We start from the raw sequence: 16,299 nt of genomic DNA on the forward strand, positions 1-16,299 counted from the left end.
GTAAAAGATACAGTTGCTTTGGAAGTGGATCAGTCTTTAAAGCATTAAGAACAACTCTGTACCTGAACCCCACTGATACTGCTGTGGTCTTATAGCTGTTTTTCCTGTTTTCAGAAGTTTTTCTCTTCCCTGCTAATTGACAGAAGCTGAACATCTATTTCAGTGGAGCTCTGCCAGTGTATACAAGCTGAGGATGTGGCCCATATTTTTATAAAGGGAGGTCCTTTCCACTGTTTTGCCATCTGCCAAGCTCTACTTTCAGCTAATTAAATAACGTCAAGTTCTAGCAGGCTTTTTCAGGCCATTAGAGTTTTCCATTTCTGCACCCCTAAGGGTACCTAGCAAGTCTGGCTTCAGGAGAACTGAGATGTGCATTCAAAGGTGCTGACAATGCTGAGAGCATTTCTAAAAGCTGGAAAATACCCTGACAGTTTGGACACTCGTTGTGGTTTCCACACAAAAAGAGTTTGTGGAGGATCTGTGGATGTGAGCAAACAATCTTACACTCGAGGAAGTGGGGGATTGACTCCAAGCATCTGTTCTTTCAACCACGTCAGTGTCCAAGAGGGTTAAGCAAGGGAGAGCCTGTGTGGCAGCCTGAAGGTGCAGGCAGCTTGCTCTGGGCAAACACTGAGGCCATTTATCACACGGAATTTTTATCCCCACTTCAGCAGCCCTTTTGTCGCCAGCCTCACCCACCCTTTGGTCTGGCCCCTCCTCAGGTTCTCTGCCCACCTCCCCTTCCCATCCCAAGTCCTCCTGCTCCCCCACAGTGCCCTGTGGCCACCGTGCTGGGGATGAGCTGCAAAAAATAAAACCATTTAATTTTCATTCAACTCCACAGCTACAAGTGGAACAAACATCCTCCAAAGTCCCTGAGATACAAAAATGAGCAGTTACAAAAACGTAACCAAGGGTGTCCTGTCATTTGTAGCATTTTCTCTCCCTCTCTGCTACCCCTATGACAAACCCACTTACATGCCTGATCTCAAAACAGACTGTCACCAGCCAGAGCAGAGATTGTCTCATCTTGTGAGCACAAGACCTACTACAATGGAGCCTTTATCCTGCCTGCAGACTCCCAGCACTGCTATAATTCAACGCTGCTAATAACGATGGTGAATGTGCAAGAGTATGAGCAGGACATGAACAGGAGCAGGGGATAACCCTCTACCAACCAGAAGCTCCACAGGATTACTGGACTATTATTATTATTATTATTATTATTATTATTATTATTATTATTATTATTATTGTTGTTGTTGTTGTTGATATTGATATTTATATTGATATTGATATTGTTATAATTACACTATATATACTATATAAATATATAGTGTATATTTTATATCGTACATATATTTTATATACTATGTATAATATATAAATATTTGGAGGTGCCTGGTCTGGCCCAAGCACAGAGTGTGTGATCCCTCACCCACCCAACAGAGTGAGCAGCTCTGGGGGAGCCCTGGCCCTTTCTGGGGGCTGCAGGGGATGCTGTGAGTATGGGCAGCTTCCCTGTGAACATCTCTGTGAGCTGGAGATAACAAATAATACAGAAAATATTTATTTATTTTATATATATATAACTAAATTATTTAATAATAAAAATAAAAATAAGAAAATAATAATAATAATAATAATAATAATAATAATAATAATAATAATAATAATAATAATAATAATAATATTGCTATTATTATTAAGGATTACTGCTGGACTAGACCAGCAGTACTGGCAGCCTTTGCAATCTTCCTGCTTTTTGCCCTGAGAGAGCCCAAAACACCTTCTCATGTGTGTGGAGAGACTGTTTCAAAGACAGAAAACTGAATGAAGCCTTTTTATCAAGATGCAGCAGCCCCAGCTGCCACCCGGGGCTGAAAGGGAAACTGACCTCAGCCAGCTGAAACTGCCACTGGGGAAGGGAAAGGAAGGGAAAGGAAGGGAAGGGAAGGGAAGGGAAGGGAAGGGAAGGGAAGGGAAGGGAAGGGAAGGGAAGGGAAGGGAAGGGAAGGGAAGGGAAGGGAAGGGAAGGGAAGGGAAGGGAAGGGAAGGGAAGGGAAGGGAAGGGAAGGGAAGGGAAGGGAAGGGAAGGGAAGGGAAGGGAAGGGAAGGGAAGGGAAGGGAAGGGAAGGGAAGGGAAGGGAAGGGAAGGGAAGTCATGCATGGTGGTGTAGCTGAAGGACAAGTTCTGCTTTCTGGTCTGCCTAGGATAAAATGAGAATTACCCCAGTCTAGATCAGCCTCCCATCCACTCCACTGCCAACTAAGAAAAAAAGAAAAAAGACAACAAACAAACCACAACAAATCAAGCATTAATGAGCAAGAAAACAGTTCTTCTCACATGGCCTCTCATGCAGTACCATCCTGGTGTGAGGCCAGACACAAATATTGGATTGAGACACAGTTAAATTTCACTGTCATTTCAATGACACATCACACCTTCCAGTCAGCCTCTACAGAGGTGTGTGCATATGTGGGCACACCTCTGTCTAAAGTTCAAACATGATTTAAATACGTCATCCTACACCAACAAAGTCGTATTAGTACAAATCTGAGCCCATTGTAACTGCCTGAGTCATAGGAGTACACAGCAGGTATTTTAACACCACTGTGATGGCTGACAGGAATAAATCTAAATCTCCAGCATGTTATATGACCACAAGAGATCTCCCTCTTCCCTTCCTAACTAATTTATCATGTGGAATCAACACAGACAGATTTCCCTTGAAATGTTACTAATATAAAGGAAAATGGATAGGACTACAATGATGGACACAGCTGAGCAGGGTACAGCAGCATCCCCTTAAAGAACAAGCTGGAGCTGCCTGAAAGAGCCCGGCTTTGGAGGGAGGCAAGTTTCCTGATGGCCCTGGATAAAGGTCTGTGCCTGTAAGGGTTTGAGAGGATGTAACAGGCAAGGGAACACCACATAGGGCAGTCTGTAAAACAGGCCCAGAAGTACAGCAGTATTTTAAAATGCACTATATTCCTGGTAAGTCACATTTTGTATTTTAGGGGTCTTTGACGAAGGAAGGAATGATGAATTTGATTCTATGTTTTCAGAAGGCTAATTTATTATTTTATGATACTATATTATATTAAAGAATACTAAACTATACTATACTACAGAATACAGAAAGGATACTTACAGAAGGCTAAAAAGATAATAATGAAAACTTGTGACTCTCTCCAGAGTCTGACACAGCTTGGCCCCAGTTGGCCAAAGAGTGAAAACAACTCACAGCAGAACTCAATGAAACAATCACCTGTGGGTGAACAATCTCCAAACACATTCTACATGTGAGCACAACACAGGGGAAGCAAATGAGATAAGAATTGTTGGGGGTTTTTTGAGGCTTCTCAGCTTCTTAGGAGAAAAATCCTGGGCAAAGGGATTTTTCAGAAAATATGAATGCGATAGTCACGTGCCTTAAAATTGGACATAAATCACTGCAAACTTCAACTTTTGTTTCCACAGAACTTTTTTAATGTTTTCAATTCCATACACAGGGCCCTGTTCAGCATCTTGCTGCCATGGTGTTTTTCTATCTTGACAATTCACTTCCATGAGCAGGCGTGTAGCCAACTCAAATGAGACTCAACGCAGTGAAAAGCCCTTCAGGTAAACAGTGTGATAAGCTAAACTGCAAAAACGAGACAATGTTTTTGTACTATGAGGCAGTTGCTATGGAGACGGTTGCTAATTAACTGCATTCAGCCAAGAGAACAAAGGGTTTAAGGGCAGACAGGACTCTGTATCTTAGAGCCAGCAATGCATAATGTCTTATGCAATCTGCACATCTATCATATCTGGAATACCTGAGCCTTTGCTTAGGCTGCAGAATACCTCAGTGACAACAGGGGGGGTTTTATTCCTTTAAATTTCAACTAAATTTTAGGTAGTTAATGACTTGCCAGTGTTTAAACAAACAAACAAAAGCCATACTTAAAAGTAACAGGTACCATGAATCAATGCATCAAGTCAGGACTGTACTAAACACTGTTTTATGTTCATTCAGAGCTACTGTTTTTACAGAGTACTGAGTCTGTGCATTGGTGTGTGATAAACTGATCACAACCCTCATGCCCCATCCCCCTGCACCACTGAGGAACAGGAAGTAGAGAAACTCGGGGCAAAGTCAGAATAATTAACTCTTCAATCCATTCCTAAAAAAAGCTCCTAAAAATGTACCTTGGACCTAAATACTGTATTTAAATTAAAATTGGCAATTCTGAACAGATACTGAACAGATAATATCATTTTCAGGGATCATATTTTGGTTTAGTTTTCTATTAAAGCTCCTTTCAATGTCTACAATGCACTGCAGGCCTACAGCCCTCTCGAAAAAAATCATAAACTTGTCAGAAGTGCTGTAAATCCCAGAGCAGCACATCTCCAGCTCACAGAGATGTTCCTGGGGAAGCTGCCCATGCTCACAGCATCCCCTGCAGCCCCCAGGACGGGCCAGGGCTCCCCCAGAGCTGCTCAGTGTGTTGGGTGGGCAAGGGCTCGCCCTAATCCTCACCCTAACTCTAAACCTAACTCTAACCCCAACCCTAACCCTGGCTCAGGCCAGACCAGGCACATCCTAACTCGCCTCTGAAAACCTCCACAGTTCAGCTCTTTTCCTAAGTGGAAGCTGAGGAAAACAATCAAGAGCCCATTAGAAAGACCCTTCCTTTATCCACTGACAAGCCAGTGGATAAAATAGATCTGCAGTAACACAAGATGATTTCTTTAGGTCTGGATAAATAAGGCAGTATTTTTCCTTTTTAAGTCATTATACACATGATTTAAATAAAAACAAAACTGGGATTTATTTTTTAACAGGATTTAGATGCTGTCAGGATGTAAAGAGTCACAATCAATTTTGAATTTAAGTCCTTACTAAGGGGAATGGGATGAGTTCACACCTCATATGAGGGTATTACTTCAGCAAAGCCTGCTGCACACTGAACACACAGTATATTAATTTACTACATGAAGGCCTAAGGTTTGGGGTTTTTTTGACATTTTGAATTATGAGGCATCTGCAAACAGATCCTAAATCTGAACTGCACATGGATTTTCCACACCAGCCAATTCCGATTGCCCCTAGACATCCCCTCCAGCATTAATCACTCACCCACACTACTGTAGTTCATATTTCTTTTACAGAAACAGAGGTCTGCAAAATTCTTAAACTCTTGCCTAGAAAACAGGAATTATTACTTCTGTGGCAAACTAAGTTTTAAACATAAGGGACCCAATTCTGCCTTCAGTTATACTGCCATAAATCTTTAACAATTCCATTAGATTTATAACAGTGTAACTGAGGAGGAAATTGAGCCCAAGATATTTTCTAAATCGGTAATTAAATAGCAGAATTTTAGTTTGGCAGAGAGTAAAGACCTCTTAGATTACTTCTTTGGATAAGGCTACATACTTTTCTGTTGCTTGACTAATAACATTATCAACAAATTAAATCATCCTATTTTCAGCAGCCTCTCTCTTATTCTGTGCAAGGACCACATCATCTCATGGAGCATCAATCAATATTGCCTCAGTTTCCCATCCACTTTCTCTTCTCTCTTCTCCATATTTAGACTCCTTGTGGCTCTCCATTATTTGTACATGGTATGCAGCACCTCGAGAACCTTTTCTTGTTTGGTTTCAAGGAACTACTGTATTAAGCAAATGTCTAATACTAATAAAATGGCATTTAGTCAGCTCCCTTATTACAGGAGCAAGGCAGGCTGTGGTCACATTATGCAGAGATTGTACTCTCAGGAAGATGCAGCCTGCTCTCCCCCACAGGATGTGGTGCAGGAACATGGATTTGCCACAGTTGCCCTAAACTCCCCAAGGGTCACTGGATAAGCTGTGAAAGGACCCCCTTCAGCATTAAAGCTTAGATGGCACTGAGGGGAAGAAGGCTCAATTCCCAGCTCTGCTATAAACCCCCTGATGACATCAGACAAGTTATTTAGTCCCTCTAGGCTTCTTTTCTTCATTGGGCAAGGGCAGCTTGTAAAATTTCCTGTCTCGTAATTTTAATAGAAGTGGCTTTTTAATGGCTATTTTACCTCATTTTAATTTTTGCTCAGTATTTCCAGCCCTAATGCATCTTCCCTGTTATCCACCACTTTGCTAACCTGCCATGCCATCCCCACCAGCTCTGTGTGTGTCACACTCACGGGGTCAGTGGGAGGCTGGAACCTGGGACAACTGCTCCCACGTGGGGGCTGAGGGAGATCAAGAGCCTTCGGGGCAGCCAGGCCAAAGGGCTTTCTGAGCTGTCCCACCTGTTAATGGCACTCCTCTGGCCACCCAGCTATGCAGCTCCAGTGGCCTTTTCTTGCTGCCTGGCAGGATGGAAAATTCTGCGGGCGGCTCCTCCGTGCGCTATCCCTTACAGCAATTCTCCTCAGCATGCTGGTGATTGGGCCTGCTGCAGCTAAAAATACCCTGTGCAGCCTAAATATGCAGCACACAATGTATGCCTGCATACCTCACCTATCTAAATATATGCCTACATGCCTACCTAATAACAGCTACAAATATGAATCACACTATTTCCTCGCAGAGCACTCTCATGGGAGGCTGCCTTCAGTTGCCAAAGCAAAGGAAGGTCCCAGCAGAGAGGTAGCCAATTCCTTGTGTCTACACCTCCTGGCTGAGGACTCTTAAATACATTTTAATTGGCTGGAGCACACTTTATTCACACACACAAACCTATTTGCACATATAGGTGTGTGCATGTATTTATATACAGCTATTAGTAAACACTTCTTGCACCATTAATTGTACTGAAAGGTTTATTGTTGACAGTCCATCCAAGGAAGAACTAAAGAAATGAAAATGCAATTCTTGTTCAAGGAATTAAATGCTGAAGTTACCAGGCCACATGAAGGCACCTGCTAAAATGATCCAAAGACTACTTTCACTATGGAAAATTATTAGTTGAAAACTATACCCAGCCTGCTGTCCCCAAGTCCCTGAAATTGGGACCCAGCTGGGCTAATATTTCCCTTTTCTCAATGTCTAACACAGGAGTGTTACCTACTAGTTCAGGGGCAAAACTGCTGCTGAATCCAAACAGCTGAAGATGCATTTCTCATCTGTGTTTCCTACTCACTTGCATTGCTAGCATGACAAAAAACATAATTTAAACTGTGATTTTTATTTTATTAATTCTTTTCCATGTTAACCAAATACCAATTGATGTTAAGGTAGAAGTAAGAAAAAGCAAAGCAGCTTCGGGCAAATAAGCTTCAGATGTTTTAGCTCTGCTGCAATGATTAGGTAAACTGAAAAATCATTTTCTTTGGTATATGCAAACTTGGCATACTCTACCTCAGCTACTTCCACTCAGATTACTGGAATATGCTCCCTAACACCTCCAGGCATGTTTTTTGTGCTGCTGTCCCTAAAGTGCCTGGCATCAAGGGTGATATGGCTGTCTACAGAGAAACCAAGACTCAGCCCAAGCCAAATCCATCCCTGCCTGTTGGGTCCCCTCCTCCAAGGAGGGCAACTAAATAAGGAACTGGGTTGATGACCTGATCTTTTCTGAAGGCCTAAACACCTGGAAACCTCTGGCAAGCTGAGTGCCCCCTTCAAGGCAGAAAGGAGATCTCAATGCAAGCATGAAATCCTCAGGAGGCCTGAGCAGCTGGAGATGGCTGCCGTGGGAAGGCTGTAATTAAGCAGTCGCAACAGTGACACTGACTTCTCACACCAGACAAGGTGTGTTGATCACAGCTCCTATTAGCAGTGCCCGAGTACCCTGCAGGTAAAACTGTGATGGTGTTTGACTGGCATATCAGCAACTCCCACAGCGTGCAGTGCCTTCTCTGGGTTCCAATTCCCTCATGAATTTGGGATGTATTGCTGTCCCTTCTACATTAACTTTAACAAGCCATGTTTAAAAGAGCATTCATGAGAGGCAATTATCATATTCATATCCCAAATTTGGATTATTTTTGCTTTCAAAAACATGTTCCTTAGTCAAACAGTGTAAACACCTTGTATGCCTAGAACAAACCCAGAAAAATTGCAGAGGAACCTTTTTCTACTAACTAAACCATTACTTCTACTGAAAGTCTGTAAACTGTTAATCCATTAGTGTCTAATTTCCCAAACTGAAATTCCAGACTTGAATCATCTGGAAGCCCAGAGCCTGAAGTGTTTCTGTCTGATGTTCCAAACCAAGTGCCCCACATGAAACTGTTTGTAGGATAGGAAAATATTCATACAATGGTATTAATGCAACTTCTCAAGGGCACCACAAAAAAAAAATAGAAAAAAAAATCCTTCATGCATCTGTTAGGAAATCCCCAAAAGACTCAGATAAGATACATATTAATTTTGAATAGCAGGCCCTCGGGGAATTGTGTAAGACTCATGTCACAACCACCACAGCATTTACTCTCCAACAGGATCACCCCTGTGAGGTGTGGGGTGGGACACAGACCCACTTCTCAGGAGAGTGCACGTCCCCAGAAAACCAAAGATGCTGTAAAATTTCTTTGTGTTCCCACTGTTCCTTGCTCCCCACAGTGTTACTTGTTATCACACCTACCCGGAGCAAACCCCCTGAGGGAACAGTGGGAACATTAGGATGAAATTTCCCTTCCAGCATGGCTCAGATATCTGGTTTTCACCACTCATCTCACTGGCCCCCAGTGCATCTTGAACATCCATCTAGGACCCAAATCCAACACTCTTAGTGCAGGTGCAAACCATGGTGATGGTGCTGGCAGCTAAGGGGTCAAATTTTGATCAATATTTTTTTCTGTTGCTGATCGTGGAAGATGCTCCCTGCAGTGTCCAGGTCTCTCTCTTCACAAAAGAACAATTTCTAAGTTTTCTCACCTCTTCTGCTTCCATAAGGGTGCCCAGAACAAGAGTGTCAGCACGGATGTAACTCACCCTCCCCATGCCCACGTCAGGCCTTTCCTGGGGATGTGGGTCACTGCTCTGCTGCCAGGGCTGTGTGACAAAACTCAGCTGGTGTTTGCAGTGCAGACACCTCCACCACAGTCTCATACTGGCCCCATGAAGAGGAATTCAAACCTTACAGCCCATCACAATGCCCAAGTGGGCCTTGCTTGTCCAACTCAAGCTGTCCCCGTTGCCTGAATGAGAAGGTGTTTGCCCTAGGAGCGAACCCAGCTCTACAAGGAATGAGATCAAATCAACAAGTCAATTTTCTTTCATGCTATCTGCATGCAGGCTTTTCGATTATCTTGATCTCTCAGTACTGTGCAACCAACTAACACACTACATCAGCCTGATCAAGACTGTTTTAACTACCTCCTAGCACGACAGCTATTTCTTAAAGCTGCAAAACTCTGTCTTCTGCAACCACAGGATCACAAGTTCATCTTGGGAAACCAGTGCTGGGAGAAAAATGAGCTAACACAAATGACACTAGACAGCCACCCAAATGTATCCTGGATGTTCCAGTGAGGTTGCATCACTTCAGTGCTCTCATGTTAACGTGTGTCAGCTCTAAACAAGGGTATTACCAAAGGAACAACGTCATAAAGGAAAGACACAGCCTTAGTATGGCTGCTTAAATAGGATTAGCCACTAAATGACTCCGAAGTGGACAAATGCCTGATCTGAACCTGCCCTGGTAGCTTTCACTGAGTTTCAGGCAAGAACTGATGTTGCCTGTACCTCCTCCATGCAGTGCCTACTGAGCACTGGGAGGCTGGGGCGCAGCCACACTTTTGTCTTTCCCATGAACAGGCTATACACAACTTTCTGCCAGTTCCCCTTAACATGGGTGACTGAAGAGAACATATCTACTAGAGAGAGCACAAAGCCCAACTGCTAAAAATCTCTTTCAAAGGATGCCCTGCTCTTTCTGATGCATAATTTTTCAGCAAAACTTTCTAGCATGCATTCCCATTTCCTTTGGAATATATCATCCTCCCAAGCCAACAGAACCAATGGAGCACTCGATCCATGGCTGTGCCGTGTAACTTCCACAACATTACTGACACTTTCAGCTGTGGTGCTTGCCACAGACTGCTCTCCTCTACCTGCTCCCCAAGTAGGAGTTGAGACCCTTATCGCACACAGCTCTCACTGTCCCACCTAGATTTTCTCTTTAGGTTAGCAGGTTATGGCAGAGAGGTAAAAAAAAAAAAGAGAAAAAATTCTCTGTCTTATGAAGACTCTGCCTCTTTATCCCAGTACTGACAGTTTACTCTTGAAAGCCCAAGGAGAAAGATTAAACCCTGTTCCCCCACATTTCAGAAATCCTCGAGAACGAGCAACCCCTCCTTTCCACGGGCTGGGCTCACAAAACCAGATCTTGCCCTCTTGCAAGCACGGCCTGCTGATGTTGCAAGAACATCAGCACGTTGCAGAAACAATCTCAGGCTGATTTGCTCATAACCCAGGCAATTTCAGCAGCAACTTCTCCAGCAGACACCGTCTCCCTGGCCCCTCCTGCCCTTCCCTGCTGGCGGAGGGCTCAGCACGGGCGTCACGCGTGCGCCGTGGCGCGGCACCGAGCAAGCCCAGCACTGCCAGAGTGCTTCTGGACACATTTGTTTGCAACCTAAAAATCCCAAACGGTGGCTTTCAGAATAGGAGTCCCATCTCCACTGCGTTCGTTTGGTGCGTGTTGCTGAGAGAACAAAAAAGGGGGGGAAAAATAAATACAAGAGCGTATCTTTGTACAATGATTGCAGGAACAGATGAATAAACATGAAACCTGATACATCACATCTGGTATTTCATCACTCCAAATACCTTATTCACATTCAAATATATTTAACACTGTGGAAACTTTATAAGGTAACAATGTCTTTATGGAGGTGGCAACTTGCATGGAACTTTCAAAATTAAAAGCAACCGTAAAAATAATTTGTAACATGTTACTATACTCTTCATTAAGCTATTTACCTCACAGTTTCCTAATAGAAACCCAGAAAAACACCAAATAATGGCAGTTAGATACAGAATCGGGAAAGCCCACAGAATAAGATTTCTTTTGTCAATGTTCTAGTTCAAAGTTCAGTTTTAATACCCAATTTACACAAGGTGCTTTGGAAATGAAGACTATTCTTACTCATCATACAAAAATTCTATTATCTGAGCATAAATTTTTATGAAAGCATCTTTTTCCTTTAACAGTGCGTGCCAAGAGATTTTATGTATAACCTAATAAACATACACAGCTCTGAAAGGCTGCTGTGCAATTTCTCACATCAATTAGTACTCATTCTTCTCTGTAAAACTACTACACATGCTAAAAAACTTCCTTTTAATAATCGCTACATACTCATAAGCACTTTTGTTGCAGAGATGAATACCTTCAATGAAAACTTGCAACTGAAGGGCTGTTTTACAGGTCTCAAAAATTTTTATGAAATCGTTTTCTTGTCTTAAAGGCAAAAGCCGCCTTTACTACATTGAGGCTAACTTAGCAGTGCTGATAACAAAATCTCTGAGGGCATATTCCATTTGCAAACTTGCTAGCACTTATGGCCCTTTGGCCTTGTCCCTAGAGCTGCACTAAAGCCACATCTTGCTCTACCTAAATTTAAAAAATAAATAAGTAAATAAACAAACACATTAATAATAATAATAATAATAATAATAATAATAATAATAATAATAATAATAATAATAATAATAATAATAATAATAATAATAATTTTTTTTAAAGTGCAGACAGAGCCCAATCCAATCCCGTGGTAACTCCAGTGACTTCAGTGTTATACCAGGGATAAAAGTAGGGCTGCATTTCACAGCAGTTTTCATTCTTGTAATCTTTTCCAAAACACTCTCTCAAGAGCAAAGACAAGCACAGGCAAATATCTTGCCAATAAGTGAGTTCACAGTGATTGCTACAAGTTACTAAACTGTCAGCAGTAAAAGACCAACAATGGGAACAAAGTACAAACTCAGGACAGCCAATGCCCTCTAATGGGCTGGAGTTTTACTATGAGCTGCATAAACAAGGACACGGAAATTCATTGGAATGGATCTCTGAGGCACAAGGCATAGGGTGCCCTACTTGTACCAGAGGATGACATTTGTCTTTCATTAATACTTCTTTTGAAACAGTACAGAGGAAAAAAGCCTTACCAATGCCTTGGCAAGACAGGTGAAAATGTGTCTAAGAACTCAGTCTTTCCTCCGTGGCCTACACTGGACTGCTTCCATGAAGAGTGTGAGCATCAATTTATAGATGTGTTCCTCTATCCTCCTTCAAGCCTCCTCACCTTTTTTTAATTGTATTTATTTTTAGTCAATACTGTGCTAGGAGCAAAACCAACACTGCAAGACCTTCACAACCTCACTCACAAACGAAAGGGAAAAGGAGTGATGGATAGAGCTTTCCTGCAGGAAACTTATCACATGTCCCCTGGCTTTACCATGTATTCCCTTTCTCTCTCAAGAATTTCAAAACTAGTTTCTGGAATTTGTCCATCCAAACCAAAACAAGCATCTTTGCTTCTTACCCAATCATTTCCTATAAATTTAAAAACAAGAGCTTCATTAAACTTTCATTTTGTTTTCTGAGGGTTTCTTCAAGGAGCCATAACCCTGGGCCAGCCTGAAATGCTCCTGGTCTTGCAGAGGTCACAGTTTTGTCTTTGCAGCCTGAGGATACCCCAAGGCAAGAATAAAGATGTTAGGACATCCCCTTTTCTCTCCCCGGCCAGGGGCCCCTGCAACCCTTTTCTGTGGGGATAGGATCAAAAGTCTTTTGTTCTTGTCGTCCTCTTGTGTCTTAAGTTACATTTTTGGGAAGGCAAGGAGAGAGGGAAACATCCTTCCCTCTCCTTCCCTCCTCCATCCGAGATCTCAGCTGTAGAGGAGCAGCTGAAGTGATTCAGGCTGTCTGCAGAAGGCACAGATGTCCCCCAGTGCCACTGGGGCAGCTCTCCCATCAGAAGCCACCCTGCTGTCACCCAGGTGCCAGCGCAGGCAGGAGCCCCTCACCCACAGATCCCAGTGCCCTCGTCCTCCTTGAGCAATCCCCCAGGTCTCCTGGAGGCAGCTCTACACAAACCTCTTAGAAACACCAATTTAAGGATGGTTTTTAGACCACCACAAAGAACAGTGAAGAAACTCTGGCTGCTTGCTTACATGAATGTCGCAAAGCTCTCATTAAATCAAAGGCAGAGACTTGAAATATTTCTTCAAGCAAAATCTCTGCCTTTCTCAAAGTCTCCCTCCAAAGATCAAAAACTACAATTGCTTAACTTAATCCACACAGAGTGATCATTATATTTGCCTCCATAAAGATCAGATTTGTTCTGGTGCCCATATCTAAAGGTAATTTCAGTTAGAAAATGAAATGGTGCTCTCTTGACCTTTTTGTCTTACATGGCCCAGGAATTACTGACACATTACAATACCCCCAACACTATGGAAGCTTGGCCATATTGCAATGTCTCTCTTGTAAGTGAAATAAACTTGGTATGCCACTAAAAGGCATTAAATTATTTTCATTATGCCACACAGAATGTAAAACACTTACACTGTTTTGATTTCAAAATCCTTGGAGAACAATTATGCTCTCAGGGCCATAAGACTCTATTAGGAAGTCCTCAGAAACCTAGCATGGTTTCAATAAATCCTCAAACACTACAAAGCAGTCACTCAGTTTGAAGAATGAAAACATGAGTTCATCCACTGCAAAGTCAGGATGTAAATTCTGCTCACACAGTACCCCTGCACTTCCTAACACATTTCTTCCTACTCAATCAGGGCAACACTTTAAGTGAAGTTTTCAGCATCAAGCACGCATAACTCCTTTTTTGATTGAAAATTAACTATATTTGATTTACGATTAGCATAAATATGAGACATGCCTATGCTTATGGTGTTACTAGCTACCAGTATTAATCAGCAATTAGATATGCACAAATAGTTTTATACATATATAATTCAACAAATGTTAACATTCAGGATTAGGAACCATTAAGCAAAATCAGTGATTGTCGCAATGAATGGATAAATATGTTAATTTCTTTAATTTATACAATGGCACCAAATAATGCTTCAAAACACCAAAAAAAGTAGATTTCAGGGGTGACTAGTGTGGTTAGGAATCCTGGTTAAAAAAAAGCAACCACCCTTATTTTGGCTGATGGGTTGTTTGAGGCTAAGTAAGGCTCTACAGCATAAATACACAATAAGCCTGTTTGTATATACATGCTTATGTACTCCTAGAAGAAGCACAACCTCCTAATTAGGCAAATCATCTGCCCTTTCCACAGGAAAACACCAGCACCGAAAAGCAATCAGAACGGAAAGGGGGAGCAGGGGAGGGCAGGGGGAATTACATCCCTTGGGCAGGGGGTGAAGGGGCGGGTGGGACAAGGAAGGGGGGAAAGCAAACACCAAACAAAGCATTGCCACCCATCCTCGGGGCACTGCCAGCCACCCCCGGGGCACTGCCACCCATCCCTGTGCACTGCCACCCACCACCAAAGCATTGCCACCCATCCTCGGGGCACTGCCAGCCACCCCTGGGGCACTGCCACCGACCTTCGGGCACTGCCACCCATCCCCAGGCACTGCCACCCACCCCCGGGCATGGGCACACGGGCAAGGGCTCTGCCGGCCCCAAGGAGGAGTTTGGAAAATGGAAACAAGAAGGGATGGAGCGAGAGCGAGCTCGGAGCAGCGGCCGAGAGCTCCGCAGCCCCGCGCAGCACAGAGATGTCGGCATCCCTCCCTGTATTCATGGAATGCTGGCATCTCATTGAGAGCAGTTTGGGGGGGGAAAAATAGTGAGGAAAAAAGACACAAAAGCACCCCTAACTTGTGCCTTTGATGGAGAGGCTCCTGAAAGCAACACGAACTTTACCACTTTGCAGTTCAGGACTGCATAATCTGCCACACCACCACACAGACTGCACTTCCCATTTCCCTGTCTTCACTGTTTAGTGAAAAATAGAGAAAAATGTCTCATTTTTTCTTGTGCACCCAAGGAGCAACACAATGAAATGCTTCTTTTAAATATCCACATTAGGCCGCACCACTATATGAGGTAAGTAATGAGACAATTCTGTATCAATATTGTTTTCCTAGTGCCAGTGGAGAAGGAAATGGCTTGGACAGTCCTGAACACAGCATCAGCTCAGCTGAGTTCTCTCAGCTTCACAGATTTCTTCACAATTCACTCCAAAAGCACCAAAATCAGAACCAGGAACATTGTGTAGAAACAAACTGGGCTTTACAGCTCTCATGTTGGAACAATTATTTCCAAAGGCTAAATGTGTACCACTTACCATACATTTTGCCTTCATCTGATAAGATGATTTTCCTCCTCCCACACGGTGGATAGATAGCTAGAGCCTCCTGAAAGCTCTGTTCAATGTCAGGGCTCCAGACACCTTCTGCATCGTTGTCAATAGGTTTATCTGCAGAATCACTCATTCTTTCAATGTCTTCGGCAGGACTCTCGCTGCCGCTCCAGCTGCTGGGCTCAATGGTGATGGCTGGGGTCTCCAAGCCTAAGCCTGGAGTCTTCAAGGGAATAAACCTGCAACACAAACAACCAACCCAAAAAGGCATTAAAGGCATGGAACTCCGGGCAAACATTTCTGCCTGCTTCTGATGCTAAGCGGACAGCAGCTGAGCAATAGCGGCAGTAAGGCAAGCATGGGATGCACCCAGGAAAAGTGAAAAATTAATATCCATTCTGCCTCAAACGAGCAGAGGTGGAACAATAAGGCTGTCAGAAGGGGAACTCTACTGCATTTTCTGTGTGCAATTACACAAGGGCATAGAGAACCAGATTATTTTTCACAAGTAGCCAAAGTGGGGGAAAGCTCTCCAGCCACATTGCATCTGGCTGAAGACTGGCACCCTTCAAATAAAAAGCCAGATCCTCAGGCAGGGGGAAATCAGAATACTGCCACTGGCTGGAAGGGAAGCACACCAATTTATGCCAGAGTGACCACCAGAGCTTAAAACCATTTGAACCTAAAAACAAAAGCAAAAACTATTGTTCACAGTCATCCGGATGTCAGTGGATTAAATGGAATTATAGCAGCGATGCCACAGCTCAATGTAATTAACTGGAAAAAGCTTTAATTTTCAGACCTTACCCAAATAAATAATACAATCAGAATCCAAGCTACATACAAAAAGAAATCTTTAAAATGATAATACCAGAGCAAGGAATTATAAGAGAAGAAATATGCTTTGCCTGATTTAAAAGGTCTCTGTCACAGAACCATAGCAGAACAAAAATTACAAGCTTCAAGTTGCTGAATCAATTTAATAAGAAATAATTTAATATAGCTGCACCTGCTCACACCAGC

At 42.9% G+C, this 16,299-nt stretch overlaps 1 protein-coding gene across 10 annotated transcripts in view; it reads right to left on the reverse strand.

Moving 5' to 3' along the window:
• Positions 1 to 16,299, reverse strand: part of TEAD1 (TEA domain transcription factor 1) — a 153,747-nt gene that overhangs the window by 84,815 nt on the left and 52,633 nt on the right. For all 10 annotated transcript variants that reach the window (XM_064426155.1, XM_064426154.1, XM_064426157.1 and 7 more), the window contains one exon: positions 15,262 to 15,515. In XM_064426155.1, coding sequence (XP_064282225.1) covers positions 15,262 to 15,409 — 148 coding nt within the window. In that variant the 5' untranslated portion in view covers positions 15,410 to 15,515. The remainder of the gene's footprint in view (positions 1 to 15,261; positions 15,516 to 16,299) is intronic.

Source organism: Passer domesticus, chromosome 6, assembly GCF_036417665.1.
Source record: "Passer domesticus isolate bPasDom1 chromosome 6, bPasDom1.hap1, whole genome shotgun sequence".
In the NCBI taxonomy this organism is placed as follows: domain Eukaryota; kingdom Metazoa; phylum Chordata; class Aves; order Passeriformes; family Passeridae; genus Passer; species Passer domesticus.